This window comes from Temnothorax americanus, unplaced genomic scaffold (assembly GCF_048541705.1).
Source record: "Temnothorax americanus isolate GAGA-0224 unplaced genomic scaffold, ASM4854170v1 Scaffold18, whole genome shotgun sequence".
Taxonomy (NCBI): Eukaryota; Metazoa; Arthropoda; class Insecta; order Hymenoptera; family Formicidae; genus Temnothorax; species Temnothorax americanus.
The window spans coordinates 2,192,847-2,210,350 of NW_027509318.1; the positions used below are offsets into that span (position 1 = coordinate 2,192,847).

Here is a 17,504-nt window from a genome sequence, read left to right on the forward strand (position 1 = left end):
AACCACCACCTACTACTTACTTGTGTCCCCCCCCCACCTTAGGCACGATTCTATATTCTGCCCTTCCGGCGAATGTGCCGTGAATGAGTTTCCGCCGTTTATAAATTTTTACGAACGACATCAACGTAAGACGAGAGTCTGATCACGGGACGAGAGCCGTGAAGGAACGTCGCGTTTGTCGAGAAGAAAAACGAGAGAAAGTCTCGGTAATCCAAACCACCGGCCGGTTGTTTATTACGTGATTGCGATAATAGTTAACGACGATAATTGTTAATAATTTACTCCGCGGCGCCGCTAATTGCGTCAGCGGAGCTGTCATACCGGAGCGAAATTTGACCTGGTCTGGCGGTCTACTTACTCAAGACTAGGGCGTGCGGAATAAAAAAAGAACCCTGCGCCAACCATTGCAAAACGTTGCAGTTTTATCAGATCGAGGCTTGCTTTTGGCCGAGCAAAACCGGCGCTATACGCCACTGCGGAAGTGCCAGCACGAATTTAACTGTGTTGCGGGTGTATGGTATATACGTATACAGTTAATGCTCATTGTCGCGAAAACACGGACAGCCGCGCGAACGTACGCGATTGGCTGACCCGCAGTCCGGATTCGCCCTCGGCTGACCCCGTTGTTGACTGACCCACTGGCGAGATACTGATAGCGCGACGCTACACGATCACCGCGGAGTCAGTTTGCTTTGGCATTTAATTGCACGGCGTCACGAAAGAAAGACGCTTCGGAACATCGCACGACTGATAACGGTATTTTCGATTATCTTTTTTACACCTCGGGAAGTAGATAACGACCGATTATAGGCGCGTGGGTCAACGTAAGGACGATTCAAGTTCGAGATTCCCTGGCTGAGGAAATACGTGCACTCAGAGGAAACAAAATAGTTCTGCAAACTACAATGTGATATATCATAAAGTCATGAGAACAGAAGTAGTTTTGGGAACTATATAATGTAAAAATTGTTATAAAAATAAATTATTTATAAATTAAAATACAGTCACGATACACTAAATGTGACGTTGGATATCAACATTATTTCATGAGTTGTTATGTAACTATTAAATAGTAATAAAATGACACAATAACTATAGTACCTGTATATAACTGTATATAGATTTCATTACTAATAGGCTACGATAATTATATTCTTTCTTTAGTTTACACAAACAAACATTTTTCTGATCAATTATTATATCGTAATGATAATTTTCTAATTGTTCATACCATTTTTCTCTACAAGCGTGATATCTTTTGCAATAAATTTCTTGATTATAGATCGTTTCTGTCGATTATAATTTTTTGAGTCATGAGAAAATTATAAGATGTCCATTAGTAATATTAAATTAATTATTAATATCATTTTGATCGTGCGAGAAGAGTAAACCCGCGAGTATCGATCAAATTATTACGCCAACTTGTTCCGTTCAACACGACAGCCGTATATGTAAAAGCAGCTTTAACAAAGTCTTCTCTTTTCGCACGATTAAGTTGATATTAATAGCCAATTTAATATTACTATGCTAATATCGAGCAGTAACCATCGAGTGATTCGAAATGCAGCAATAACGTTTGCTAACTAACAAATTAATATTAGACCGGCGATCTGCCCGATGACCAAAAATGTCACACAAGTTTACTTATTCCACATTTCTTTCTTTTTTTTTTTACCTTTACAGCTTTTAATCCTTTCGAGATCGAACGATATTCGTCACGGTGCGATTGGCGTGTCCTGCTGCACGCGGCGCATTCTGATGCAAGGTTGTGCACGGATTTGCAAAACAGATTTTATTAATGGCAATTTTGACGCAACGAGTCGGGCAACGGCACGCGGCTGAATATGCAACGAGCAACGCGAGTATCAATCAAATTATTACGCCAACTTGTTCCGCACGACGGCCGTAGGAACAACTCGCTGACACAATGGTCCGCGTTATACCCCCGCTCTGCGAAGTACAAAGTACAATACGTGGTTACACGTAAGGGTGGAACGTGATGGACCGCGCGCTTTATACGTATAGGGTCACACCTTTCAAGCGGAAAAATAAAAAATTTCTTCCTCTTCTCCGGATATCCATCCCTTACAATTACATGGGAATACCATGAGTAAATAAGGGATTTACGAATTCATCGCGTTCTCCGTGTCTCTGGCGGTGCCCCACTTTTCTACCGCGAGCCGCGCACCCTCCGGCGTCGCGCGGCCGCAAAGGCCTCCCGCGGAGGCCCAGAAAACGCATCCGGCGACCGTGTGTCCCCTCTTCTCGCAGAACCGCCGCTCGTACTGTCCGGCTCATGCGTCGGGCTTTACACGGATCTCCCGGCCGTGCACGTGCATGTGCACAGCCGCGTTATTGCGCAAAGAATTATGCGGGGCACAAGGTCCGACCGGCCGCTCGCCGGTCGAATTTTTACCAATCGAAGGTTACGTATATCGCGGCGAGTTGAATTTCTGCTGCACGCATACGCTATACAATGCATACCTCTCCTCTCTCCGCTCTTTCTCTTTACGTCCGCCGACTCCCTCGCCCTCCTCCGTTCTCCCGCTTTGTGACGCGGAGTTCATGATCGTGAGTCATATCCGCGCGAAGGAGTCAAGACCGAGTAGCCGGGGATGAGATTTCGCAAATTTTTCGCCGAACGGATTCGTGCACGATCGGCACAATGCGACCCTAAGATCGCCACTAAAATATTTTACAATCGACTTGAATCGAACGAATTAAAGTTTCCTTTCGTGGTAATAAAAATTTATGTCACGTAGCATTTGACAAGAGTGCATGGAAAGAATCGGACAGGTCGATCTACTTTCGTCCACCTCTTCCAATTCGATATTATTATTTATTTATGAACGGTAGCCTTTTTTCGATAATCGCAGGTTCCGCGAGTCACTGGATTTCGGTCGTCTCGGTCTTTATCGTCCACGTCCCCCTCCAGACAAAAAGGTGAACAACGGCGACGAGGAGGACGACTCCAACAACGGCGAGGACGTCGACGACAAACGACCGGCACGACGCGGAGGAAGAAGAAAAGAGAGACGAGTGTTCGGTGAAGCCTACCGACCGGCTATTTGGAACACGGCCGATCAGTTCCTTCGGCGCCTTCGCACCGTGGACGTGGACACGCGGACGTCCTTTGTCGCCGATTTCGAACGCGCGCGCCTCTGTCCCGAACCGGGTAGTGAAGACGAGACGTCGAGGAATCCCGCGAAAAATCGCGCGACGCGTCGTATTTCCGAATCGATGACCGCCGATCCGAAAGGATTAAAGCTGAGCTTTGTAAATCTGCTGCGAAGAAACGAAGTTGATCGGGAAAAATGTTTCGCGAAATAGTTCAGGACAGTTCATGATAAGGCCTGGAGTCGGTCGATTCGTCTCGTTAAAAGTATCCGGCACGAGTAAGTTTACAGTCTCCAACCGATCGTGCGGAGAGAAATTAAAAAGAGTGTGATATTCATTTTGATTTGTTACACGTACGTTCGATTTGGGTTACAAATAAAGTTATAAATAAAGTTACATGTTCAAATTTTTTAATTTATAATAAATTTCAGTATGATCGTGAAAAATATCTTCTTTGTTACTAGACAAATTTTCAATAAAAATTAATAAATACTTTTTTGACACCTAGTTTGAAAAGAACTTTATAATAAAGATAAATTTTTTTTCTCCAGACACACCCGTATTACCTGTGAGAAATATATAGCGTGATTAATTTTACCGACCTAATTTTCGCGTTTGTATCTTTTTTCGTATCGGGCTGTATTTCTTCATAGAATTCGCTTTAGCAAACCAAGCAAGGAAGTTACGGAGTTTTGCCTTTTTCCGGTAAGGTCACCGGTAGGAAAGCTCGCCATATATTGCCATTAGTATAATTAACCCAGATTTTCCCGGATTTATGGTGAACGGCACGCGGGTCAGAGCCGCACACTGCACATTATAACAGACGGCCGACATGCCTTTGACTGCGAAGAAATGGTAAAAAATTGCATCGTTCAATTGCATAATGTTACCAGACTGTAACTAATACCTGTCGTGTATAATTAATAACATAGTCATAATGAAAAAAAAATTTTCAATTAATTGTTTCAAAGTTATCGAAAAGTCTAAGTATAGAGAGCCTCTGGAAGGTCAGACTAATAAATAATCATGCATCGTGGCGCAGCAAGCTGTAACTGTAATCATTATATTCGCGAGCATTAAGTCGTACCGTCGTTGATTGGATTACCGGAGTCAATTGAAAGTCAAAGAAGACAGAAGCTAATTTAAAATTTTGATGAAAACGCGAAGAGAAAACCGTGTTGAACGTGCCTAAAAAGTTGCATGGATCGTGATACAATTGAGACGTGAAAATATAGTCTTCATCCAAGAGGAGAATCATTCTCGTGTATATATATAATATACCTGACGCGGCGCTTAATATATTAACCGATCCTGACAGTTATGTCCGGCGACGTTGGAACATGATATGACGCTTATAGCCATCAAATGCGCTTCGTGCTTTTCTTTAGTGCTGCTATTCAAAATCTGGCCTCCGAAATTTTCAGTATACGCGTGCTACTTTTTTCAAGCGTGAAACGACGCTGTCTGATTAATAAATTTCATGCAGAATAACTGTTACGATCCAATATGTTACGATCAATCCCATATCATTAATATGTTCGAGACATCATAGAGATTCAGTCGCAAACAATGTATAATTCTATTCAATGTACAAAGCTATTAATTAAGATACTAGAAAAAGTATAATTTAAAATTAAATTAAATTAAATATTAATAGAAAATACAGAACTTACGAGAGACATTATACTCGGGCTGAGATTGCAATCAGTTTTAAAAAAATTCCAATATCGTTTTTTAAATCCCTATATTAATACCGTTTCTCGTTACGTTTGCAATTACGTTTTGCAATTATCGCGAGATTACTGTTTGTTTAGGAAAGATATTCGACAATAACGCGAAACGATATCAGCAGTGGCACAATGTCGGAGGGTTGCACGAGTTGCAGAGGCGCGAATTATGCGAGTGGCACTTTGCAATTAGGCTCGACTGCCGGTGGCAATACCGGAAGCTCGTCGCCCACATCTGGGACGACCTGTACAACTACAAGGAGAGTCCAGGTCCGAGCAAAAGTGTTATATGGCACGGGCAAAGCAATAGCGAACTTGCAAGCGCAGGAAAAAGCGGCCAGACACTGACGAGGTAATTCATAATAACCGTAATTAACTGCTGCATTAACTGCGATGAAATATGTGCACCACATACAATACCACTACCTTCCCGACAGGCTAATGCTTTAATCATTTTTTCATTTTTTCACTTTCTTAAGAATTATTCAAAGATTTTTTATGATTTTTAATTCAACTAAGTATATATTTTGTCAAACTTTACTAAGTTCACAATGAATAAAAGATAAATAAGAAACAAAATGGAACTTTTGATTCAAAAAATTAAAGCATTATAATATATCATAATATATCGTTATGAAAAAATTCGCAAGATTTAGCACATTAAAAGTAGTATCCTTGCGATAAAAATCAGCAGTTTAAAAATGTTTTAAAAAGAATTTAAAATTGTAGTACTGTAAAAGAGATGGCTATTACTCTAAAGAAAAAAGTTAATTTATTTCACATTAATTTTTTTGCTTCTTAATAACAAAAGTTACACACATAAAATCGTATAATCATAACATTTAACGATACATCCTAAAAAAATATAATTTTTCGAAAGTCATTCAACTTGAGAGGAATGGATGTAAAAAATCTAATTCGACGATAACCGGATTAGTAGAAACATATTAGACTGTCAACGATCAACGGACGGCGATCAATCGAGAAAATGTTAATCGTATGACACGTTGATCAGTAGTTTAATCTCATACATTTCGACTTGTCTTCTCGCCGATATAATGAGTGTTCTGAATCCGTATCCAAGAAACCGTAAACACCGTAACACAATTATAGGAAGCTCGATCTTACGTCTTCCTGCCGCGCGATGCCCGAGCAAAGCGGAGTCTTCCCGTAACGAGATGATTAACAGCGGACAGTCGAAATAACGAGATAACGCGTCGGGGCGCCGCGGATAACAGTAAAAATACGCAAAAAACGACGATACCGGCATCGACGAACAAAAAGCAAAGCCCGGAGGCACCTCTTCCTCACGGATAAGACCAGTCGGTCGATCTGATCACCGGTTAGTACCTGGTTAACCGTCCTCGAGAAGGCCGCCGCCTCGATTCGACGATCCACGCGTATCTCCGTGTCATTTCTTTTTTAATTCTTCAACTTTTTCCCGTTTCTCGATCTTGTTCTCTACCGTTTCCGCGTCTTCGTTCGACACTTTACGATTTCGCGCTGCCGAGTATGCGCCGCCGAATATTGTGAATGCAACCAGAGTCGTGTCGCCGGACAAAATGCACTTTGCAACTTTGTGAGTCGATATCGATAAGTGTTTTCGCCTGTTCCTGATACAAACCTACAAACATCCTTGACAAATCGCATCAGAAATGTACCCTATAATCAGATTTGTAATCAAGATACTCGTCCATTGTTTTTAAGCAACGCTTGTCGACGATGTTTGTAAATTTGTATATATACTGAATTCTAAATTTTTAAATATTAGAGAACATTTTTCTCTAATATTTGTGTAAATGTTAATTAAATTCTCGAATGCAATTTTGAATTAATATTAAAGATTTAGGCATATAAATATTTTCGTTATAAAAATACCTGCATGTTTCTACGATACATTCGCCATCGAAAAATTCAAGAAAAGATCTCTCTCCAACGACTCAACAAGGTCAATATATAATATCTTTAGTCCATCGTGCCTTTGCTGTTCTACAATTCGCGATCCCGTTACGTCTCTCTCGATCCTAACGCCTCGCGATGCCGAGTTTCATTTAGTGAATGTTCGACTCATCCAGTCCTTCTTTTTCTTTTTTCCTTCTTTCTTTAAATTAATAATATCTCTTATCGTTACTGTTTGTAATTTGCCTCACCCAATCGTTTAGTTATTATACATGTCGATTTTCACACCTTATTAAATGTCGTGTTTTATGATGATATAATATAGCAAAAATAGAATTATTTTTTAAAACGTCACAACGTTGCAAAATGCAATTTATATAATTATATTTTGTTACAATAAGACTTCAAGTATTTATTTTTAAATCCCGTGGTACCGGAAAAGGAAGAGAAGGAGAACGCGCGTTGCGATAAACGGTATACCGCGGTGCGTTGTATCGTGAGTGTGAATGAAATACCCGTGTTTGATTATGCAGATTAGCACGCGATAAAGTCAATGTCACGAGTGGAGAAAAACGTGACATAATTGTCGCTTGAACGTTACTTTGAGCACGATCGATATCAGAAACTCGTGCACATATCAGTGAAAGTCAGATCGAAATGACATGCGAAATGCTTTGAAACACTAAAATATCCATCGATCCATAAATCGCTGATTTTTCTTGCCTAAAATTAGTCATCAGCAAAAATATAAATTTTATATATCTAATGTTATCTTCGCGAGGGGGGCATACATGCATGTGTCACGTTTATATGTAATAAACAGTTGTTATTTTTGTCAGCCTCATCCTTTCTTCCCTCTCCTGCGCATTGTCATCGAAACCGAGGGAAGCGAACGATAAACCAGAATCCTACACGAAAAGCCAAACGTCAAATCACGAAGTAAGTATTTCCGGCAAACACGAGCAATCGTTTTTCACATCAACGAACGCTCCGAGGAGGCGAGTAAATATTTCATCGCACTACAATCCTTTAACCCCACGGATCCAAGAAAGCAACGCAAATACTTCGTTCGAAGCAGCGCGCATCACGAAATACGTACAGAAGTTGCTGGGGAAAGAGATAGAAGAGGTAGCAACGGATGTGTTACAGCCGAGAGATTCCGGGGGAATCACGTACATTCCTGCGAAAAAGACGAATCAGACGGGAGATGGAACCCGACATAAATTTTTGAACGTATCGCGGATTTCTGAAAACTCCGCAGTAACAGAACCGGTGGCGAGAGAAAAGGAAGATGAAGAAACCAAAAAGACGAAAGATAAACTCGAAGAGGGATCTTCGGCCGGATCGCTGAATAATGCGGGTGTCAAAACTAATATTTCGAAATTGTTGAGCAACGTGAAAAGTAACATCCCGCAACAAGTGAAGTTTCTTCAAGAACGGAACGGTGGCGTGCAAACAAATAATGATTCTAATATCGGTGATATTTCGGTGACGAAGATACACCCTGCTAAAAAATCGAACGACACCTCGACTCGAGTGACCGATGCGATCGCGGAAACGCAGAGCGCCGAATCGAAAGTCGGCAATCAAACTCTGAATGGCGCCAATCAAGAGAATTGGGAATCCGAGGAGAACGGTCTGATGGAAGCCGCGAATTTTGGATTGCAAGCCATGCACGATCTTTATTATATTCAGGAGCCTAAATTATATTCGATGGGTAAGCGTTTAAAGAAAAATTCATTAATCCCCCGATTTTAATTTCAAATCTTCACGTGCGAAACGAACATGCAGGTCTTTATCTGGAGAGCGATAATCCAGCGAGATACGTAGCGGCGTTTAACGATCAGTCGGAGGAAGCGAGAGACCTCGCGAGATTCGGATACGCGGCCCTTCAAGGTACTACTATGTTCTTAAAAAAGTAAGTTTCTAGTAAGTAACAGTAAATTTATAACGCTGAAATGGACACTCTTACGACTATTCCTATTCTGAACGTTTTGTCAGGTTTCCGAATACATCGTTGGAGTTACCTTTATCCCGAAGTAAGCCTACCCAAAGAACCTCGTTGGAACAACAATGTCCACGAAGGGACCCACCTCGATGTCCACGGGCTAGCTTAAGATACAGAACGTCTGACGGTAGCTGCAATAATCTGCAAAATCTCTGGTGGGGTTCCGCGATGTCTGCAATGCGGAGGTAAATATAAAATATAAACGATGCGCGATAGATAAAAACATTTTAACAATCTCTGAACATATAAAAGAAACAGAAACCTTCTCCTTTCAACTTCCGTGCTAAAAAATTTATCATCATACTCAGATTTCTTCCACCGGAATATGACGACGGCGTTCAGAGCATTAGGAGGGCGAAGAACGGAAGGGCGCTCCAAAGCGCACGAGACATCACGACTCTAATCCATGAAAACAAGGACGTACCTTTGGCTTCCGTTACTCACATGCTAATGCAGTGGGGGCAGTTTGTAGATCACGATTTGACAGGTGCATTATTAAGAATTCCTTTAATTTTGTTATAATTTCAATCGTTTTTTTCAAGATACACAGAAAAAAATAATCATTCTACAGCCAAAGAAAGTACTTACTTATTTTATTTTATTTCGTTTAAGTACGTAACCGTATTAAATACTTAATCCACAAATCTACCACAAAGTCATTATAAGCATTACATTTACTCAAAACAATATTCTGGTTTTCAAAGACTTGTGTCAAGATATTTGAAAACTATACTATAGTAAGAAAATATTCTTTGTTGTGTAAAAAAACTTAAAAAAAATAAAGTAAAATAAGTAAGTGCTTTCCCCTAAGCTGTAAAATAATTATTCTTATGTGTGTACGACTGTATAATTATATCCGTCCTATTAATAGCAACCGGTCAAAGCAGAGGATTTAATGGCACAATACCACGGTGTTGCTTACAAGGAGGCATCGGTTTTCAACCGCCAGAGTTCATGGTAATAAATTAACCAATGATTATATTTGTAAGTTCTAGCCGTAATACCGATACCATCCATTATAAACATTCCAAGACATTTTATTTGTACAGATATGATTCATATCGCGTCGATACATTTATGAACTGTAACTATCGTTTCGCTTAGCAAGAAGTTCGCATTTTGATATTCCCCGCGAGAAAAAAACACACGAGAAAAAAATATATTTCTAATATGTGTCAATAGCATCCGGAGTGTCTTCCGATAGCAGTGAATCTGCGCGACAACTTCTATGGCCCTCTGGGTGTGAGGTGTTTGGAATTCCTCAGAAGCGGACCGGCTCCTAAAGAGGGCTGCGAATTTGGCCCGAGAGAACAATTAACCCAAGTGACCAGTTATTTGGATGCCTCCATGGTTTACAGCAGTAACGCCATGCACAGTGACAGTCTGAGGATATTCCGAAACGGTGAGTGCGTCAATTCCGACAGTTTCGATGGAGAGAAGAAAAAAAAGGAAGAAACCCCCTTCCCCCGATTCGCCTAGAATTCCTATTTCATTCAACTAAAATTTGGATTTTCTAGGCTTGCTACAACACGGAAGAATACAATCGCGAAGACCTTCGTTCCTGAAACGCGAATCGGATTTGTGCACACGCGGGTCTCTGTCTACGACTTGCTTCCGGGCCGGCGACGGGCGTCTAAGCGAGCAACCTGCTCTCACGTCCCTGCACGTCGTCTTTTTAAGATTGCACAACAGAATAGCCACGGAACTATCCGTCCTGAACTCCCATTGGAGCGACGAGAAACTTTTTCAAGAAACTCGAAGGCTCGTCGGCGCGGTGGTACAACATATAACTTATCGAGAGTTCCTGCCGATCATTCTTGGTAAGACAACGTACTTCCAATTCGGTAGTTGCTGCATTCACTCGAAGATAACATGATCGATAGTGTCGTAAAAATTAAAAGAGATAAAACATTCTGAAGTAAAGCAAACTAACGTTCCCCAGGCCCCCAGGTGATGAAAATCTTTGACCTGGACGTTCTTAAAAAGGGTTACTACGAAGGGTACGATCCGACCGTAAATCCCACCATTGCAAATTCATTTTCTACAGCGGCTTATCGATTTGGACACTCTTTGGTCCAGCGGAGTTTTATTAGGTTTGATAGCGATCACAGGCCTATCTTTAATAGTGAGTAAAATTATTACAATAATATAATTATTGCAAATATTATGTTATTATTAGATATTTAATATTATTATAATAATGTGTGTGTGAAAAGAAGAATAATATACTTTAAAGCCATTTTTCAGGCGACCTATAATTAATTATTTCAGAAATCTAAAACATTTCTGTTTATAATTTTATGTATAATACGTAACATATGAAGAATCAGAATGCACATATATAAAATATATATTTTAAAATACATACATCAAATACGGCATATAAAGGGATAAATATAATTTTATTCTAAAATCTGAAGAAAATTATAGGTCGTCTAACAAAAATGTAATATTGTATAAAGTCTTTAGCTACTGGATTTAAAATCAGATCAATAATTTAGCACCAGTAAGTATAAATTTTAGAGAAAAAATAAACTTTTATAAGCGTAAATATTCGAGACACGTGCCCTATGCTGCTGCATTCCGGTGTACTCGCTGCATAGTAGAGTACACGCTAAAATGCTTACAGGCGTTGCAAAAATACAGTTACGTTTATTAAATGGACTTATGTGGCACTCCATTCTCGGATTAAACATTTTGTTTAAAAATCTTAAAATATACCTATATTTATTAATTTGAGATATCTTGAGTCTTAAAGATATCTGTCAGATACAATTTTGAATCACGATATATAAATATTTAGACACAATGTTTCCTAAGTATCTAATAAGTTATCTAACAAAAAAATAAAAAGCGTTTTTTTTTATTAAAATAACGCTTATAGTATAATATAATCATAATTAACTTCATTAAAACAAAATTGAGCAGTAATCAACACGAAAAATAAACACTGTCACAGATGTTTCGATTCACGACGAGTTCAGCAATCCTGCGAACCTGGATACGGCGGGATCCGTCGATCGCCTTCTTCTAGGACTAGTGAATCAACCCTGCCAAAGGCGAGACGAATTCATAACCGAAGAAATAACGAATCATCTTTTTCAAACGCCCGGTTTCGCATTCGGCATGGATCTCGCCTCTATCAATATTCAGCGGGGAAGAGATCACGGTTTACCGCCTTACGTGCGATGGCGCGAGCCTTGTGGCCTGTCCCCAATAAAAACCTTCGAGGATCTTGACAGAGTGATGTCGCCAAGCATCACGAGAAAATTTAGATCGCTATACTCGTCGGTGGAGGATATCGACCTCTACTCAGCTGGTCTAGCGGAGAAATCAATGGTTGGCGGCCTGGTCGGTCCGACTTTCGCTTGTATAATCGCTCAACAATTCAGTAATCTGCGACGTGGCGATCGATTCTGGTATGAGAATCCCGATAGCGAAAGCAGCTTCACCGCCGGTCAGTTGCAACAGATCAGACAAGTCAGTTTGGCCCAAATACTGTGCCGAACGATGGACGGCATCAAGACCATACAACCGTTTGTTTTTCTCGCGGCGGATACGTTGAAGAATCAACGTTTTTCTTGCGATGATCCGGCCATCGGGCATCTGAACCTCGAATTCTGGGCCGAACGACCATCGGAATTCATAGGCGACACCGGCAAGTCGCAGAAAGCTAAACGAACAGCGACCGAGACGAGCAGTTCTGTTTCCAGACAAAGAGAGGAGAACATCAATACTAAGAAGAAAAAACCTAATTCCGAGTCGACAAAAGTTGCAACTTCAAAGCCTTTCCAGGATAGCGTTAACCAACAGAATAAAATCGTCCTGAAGAGACCATTTGGGCGCCCGGACTACAACAATAACGTCACGATCGTGGTCCAGAACAACGCTGTAAACGCACCTGTTTTCGTGAACGAGGGTATTTACGGTTCGCATATCAAATTACAGGAACAGCAGCCAAAACCAAGCTCAAACCTTCACCATCCTTTAATAAATCCTCCGTATCGACCGCAGGGAAAACCTATACCGACGACTATCCCACATTCACCAAGTTCTTACTTAGCACGTCAGCCATATGTTCCCTACACTTTCAGCGATCCCCATAATCCGAATCCGCTAGCCTACGGATACAGATCGCCTGCTTTCGCACAGGATGACGTCGTTTACGACAACTACTTCGCTAGTAGTCCTAGGCCTACTCTCTACACTTATTACACGAATTTCCAGCAGGCATCTACTACCCAAATGCCAGAGGTTGACGGTTATTTGATTAATTACGGACTCTTAAATCACGACTCACTTCCAACGCATACTTATGAAAGACCTAAGCCTCCAGAAAATTTCGGACACTATGAATTAAACGATGAACAAAAACCGGCGCAGAAACCGAATTACGGTGGTCCTAAACCTCTGACAAATATACAGTTGACCAGACCAAGTTATGCATCGAGTGATGAATTATATACGCACAGACCAAATTATGATGAGTATAAACCTTTAATAACCACACGACCGAATTCTCGACCAAGTTATGCATCAAATGATGAATCTCATCATACGCACAGACCGAGTTATGGTGGACATAAACCTTCAACAACCACACGACCGAACTCTCAACCGAATGTGTATATAGTAAATAATATATCTCATCATATCCACAGACCAAGTTATGACGGATATAGACCTTCAACGACCACACGACCGAATTACGTATCGAGTAGTGAACTTTATTACACGCACAAACCAAGTTACGATGGACATAGACCTTCAACGACCACACGACCGAACTCTCAACCGAATGTGTATATAATAAATAATGAATCTCATCATACCCACAAACCAAGTTACGATGGACATAGACCTTCGACGACCACGCGACCGAATTACGTATTGAATAACGAACCTTATCACAAACCAAGTTACGATGGACATAGACCTTCCACGCTGCAAAATTCCCGACCGAATTTCGAATCAAACGATGAACCGTACAACGGACCAGATTATAATAGACCTAAACCTCCAGGCAACTCGCAATCAAATGATGATTTGTATCACGTACAGAGACCAATTTATAACGGATTCATAAGCTCACTAAACTTGCGGCCAGACAGGCCGAATCAGGAACCATATGGCATACAAAAACCAAGCAGTGTCGGAAATTTCCATTTACAAAGCGATGATTTGATTAACAGACCGAACGAAGGTTATCCTGCTAATTCTAATAAACCACAATATCAGGGACAGTGGAACTCGAACGATTATCAGAAGAGACCTAGCGAGAAACCGTATGATTACGACGATCCTGATATATATCAGAAAAAGCCGAACATTAAACTATCAAGTTATAGCACTGACAATTCTCATCAAATATTATCGACTACGAGGCCAAGTAACGAATATAATTCTCAATTTTGGAAAAAAGACTCGGTGCATTCCATCAAGGATCCTGTACAAGGTGGACTTTATGGATCTGTTCCGATTTTCGAACGTGAAGGAACGAATATTCCTTCTCATCAAAAAAATACGCCTACAGATTCGAGTACTTCGTCTTCTACAAATAATAATTACAATCGATACTCTGATACTACTCCGATTTATCAAAAAATACTGTCATCCACTCAAAGTAGTTGGACGGATGTCTCACTCTATACAAAAGAAAGCAGTACTCAACCTCCTTTTAGCAAAGATCCGTTTTACAGTTTACTTCTATCCCACCAAAAGCCAACAATTCTCCCGAATTATCAAAAAGACGATCAATCAAAATTATCTTCAAAGGTGTCAGTCGACAAACTCCCTGTAGCTGACTCATACAAACATGATGCTAAAAATCCCACAAAATCATCCAATTTAAATGACCAATTATTATCCAGCACTCCGTATTGGTCAGAAACTCCGACGATTGATGTTCAAATACATAAACAAGAGGAACATTTTAATTCTAAACCAACGAAGGTACAAAGCGTCACAATCGTCAGCGAAACAATCGAGACAGTCCAGCATCCTGGCCATTCCGGATACATATCTCAACACAAAGCTACTAGCGAAACTCCGAGACCGGCGCAGCCGAAAAAGAGCAGCGTACCAGTTATCAATAAGAAAGCTGGACAGTATTATTACGAGAGGAATGTGTTGCATCGATATCCAGGCGAAGTAGTTGACCAAATTCCCAAAAATAATCACCATTCGACAGACAGGCCTGAGGAGACACTCGTTCGAGAAAAGGCATCTAAGAAAATTGCGGTAGAAGCATCGGTTACTGATGGTCCCGTAACGAACTCTAAACTAAATCAAAGCATCGATAGTAAATTGACGACGACACCTACGCTCATGATTACCGATCATGATAATCGCAGAGATGCCGTGGTGGACGACCTCGAACGTGCTTTCTTGGCAGACGTCGAAAGTGTTGCACCGACTGACGTTTCCGACAGGTATTTCTTTTAAATTCTGCTTGCATGAACAACTGCGCTTTGAAACCGCAGTGTATACAAGGTGTATATACATCACCCATATGATTTACATAATCAACTAGCCAAACAAGTGTATATTTCACTGAGAGACACTACTTCGCAATAGTCGTAATATAACCTTTGATTAAATGCTTTTAATTAAATACCTTTGATATCTTTAATTCGGTTATATCTGTTTCTACATTATGTTCATGACAGATAATCTTGAAACGCCAATAAACTTTTATAACTCGTTTTACAACTTCTGCAAAAGTGTCTTTTTCTCCTTAGTTAGCGAGTTACTAAGATATAATTTTACGCTTGTTGAAATATCTGACTTTTTTTTAGAGCGAATCATTGGGTGAATTTGCAAAAGGATCTGAATTTAGCATCAATAGAAATTCCAGCAGTTCCGTTCGATGAATCCGCGCACGCCAAGGAATTACCTAAGCCCATTAAATCGCGGAGTCACGCTACTTAAAGTTCTACGCTTCTTAATTCGTCCTCAGTACTTTCGATTCCCGAATGAAATGGAAACGATAGAAAGTTTTATAACTTCGTTTACTTATATTATCGAATATCGTTAAAATCATTTATTTCGAAAAAGTACAGAAATATTAAACCAATACTATATATAGAGAGAATTACGAAATATTTATTTTAGGCTTCACTCTCTTATTTTTATTTAGCAAATATAAGTAAATATATATTATCTCATTCAGTAAAGTGTGTCTATACGTTCAGATGCTAAAGTTTTCCAAAGAGTATTTATCTGCAGAAAGAATGTCTTTTTTACGTAAAATATATATATCGCACGTCATAATTTTATAATATTATTTTCCTATCATCTTGCCGCGAATAAACGACAATTGACAATAAAATTCAATATTAGTGCAAGTACACCGAAACTCGAAAAAGTAAAAAATACTCGCTTATTTACTATTTAACATGGGATTGAATCTGAGATTGAATTTATATAAGTGTATAAAAACCGTATAAAAAAGTTAAAAGTAAGTATCAAAACAAAAGACATAATCATTGTCTTTAATCTGCACATTATTATATAAGAAAGAGTAGTCTAGAATATAGCCCAGATTTTACGGGAATCAAGTTTATAAAGGTATTTGTTATATCTAGTTGCCTAGAACTATGTAAGTAGCGTATTTTATTTTCAGATGCTGTTTTTGAGAGAAACGTTCCTTTATATTCAATTTATCTATATTGTTTTGGAATTGTGCCAGATTATCATAAACATATAAATGTCATCGTTAAAATATAAAAAAATATATTGGCACTTATTTTAACAATTATATTATTATACGCGCGTGCGCATGTTAGAATTTAATTATTAAAATAAATTATATTGCGCAACACACACATAAATTATGTAAATGTGGGAGCAAAGTAAAGAATTGACAAGAATGCATTGCGTTTGTCATATCACTATCTCGGGACCAGTTATTGCAGTTCAGAGTTCAGATCGGACTGTCAATTATATTCACGAACATCTCGATGATGTACAAAATTTAATGCCCTCGGGATTTCGATATAATATAATTGCTGATACATTAATCTATGCACTTGCAAATTAATCTCAATAAAATCTCGTCAAATATAATATATGATAGAGAAACAGATAATTCGTGTCGGAAATAAATACAACATAATTAAATTATATCAGATTTTTAAAACATTATTGGTAATATATTGGCAATAATTAAATCGTATCATATATTATATTATAATTTCATCTAAAATGTACAATCTTAATGCACTGTACGTAATAAATTCCAAGATTGTTGTTTTTAATTCTCTTTTCTTTTCTATCATTCAAGGAATGATATAAGATTCAATTCTTTCAAAATATATGCGCTACGGAATTCATTTCGTTCGCCATAAATTTTGGAATCGAAATCTACTATTCTATAATAGAAGGATTTATAGCCACTAACATTTCTTTGGCGAACGTCACATGAGATTGTTTGGATTTATACAAGATATTATACTAATTCTCACAGAAGGGTACTAAATATAAGAAAAAAAGGATGGAAATGGATAGAGCCTAGAAAATATTTATATAATTTATAATCGCTGTTTTTTAATGACAGCATGTAACAACGACTATGTTGAAAGAAAGTAATACGCTGGCGTTACGTATCGTGATTATCCTTGTAAGAGAGTATCGTGAGAATCATACACGGCGATGCTCGAATTGTCTTGGACGATTGCGTCACGCGCTTCACGTACCGTGACGCATGTAACGAGAATATTTACTTCAAACGACTCCTTTAAAACGTTCCATTT

At 39.3% G+C, this 17,504-nt stretch overlaps 1 protein-coding gene across 1 annotated transcript; it reads left to right on the plus strand.

Moving 5' to 3' along the window:
• The first annotated feature begins 709 nt into the window (after positions 1–709).
• On the plus strand, positions 710–15,793 carry LOC143896227 (uncharacterized). Its single transcript, XM_077403900.1, has 13 exons — positions 710–756; positions 2,936–3,395; positions 4,932–5,196; positions 7,583–8,460; positions 8,535–8,661; positions 8,745–8,936; positions 9,060–9,238; positions 9,623–9,708; positions 9,934–10,153; positions 10,269–10,571; positions 10,694–10,876; positions 11,711–15,182; positions 15,549–15,793. The coding sequence occupies exons 2-13, from the start codon at positions 3,344–3,346 to the stop codon at positions 15,679–15,681; spliced, it is 6,090 nt and encodes a 2,029-aa protein (XP_077260026.1). The 5' UTR covers positions 710–756; positions 2,936–3,343; the 3' UTR covers positions 15,682–15,793.
• Positions 15,794–17,504: the final 1,711 nt, after the last annotated feature.

Coding starts and splice junctions, on each gene's coding strand:
- LOC143896227 (XM_077403900.1), top strand. CDS start 3,344: ATGATAAGGCCTGGAGTCGGTCGATTCGTCTCGTTAAAAGTATCCGGC. Junction 8,937..9,059: donor GCGATGTCTGCAATGCGGAG/GTAAATATAAAA, acceptor CATCATACTCAG/ATTTCTTCCACCGGAATATG. Junction 15,183..15,548: donor CCGACTGACGTTTCCGACAG/GTATTTCTTTTA, acceptor ACTTTTTTTTAG/AGCGAATCATTGGGTGAATT.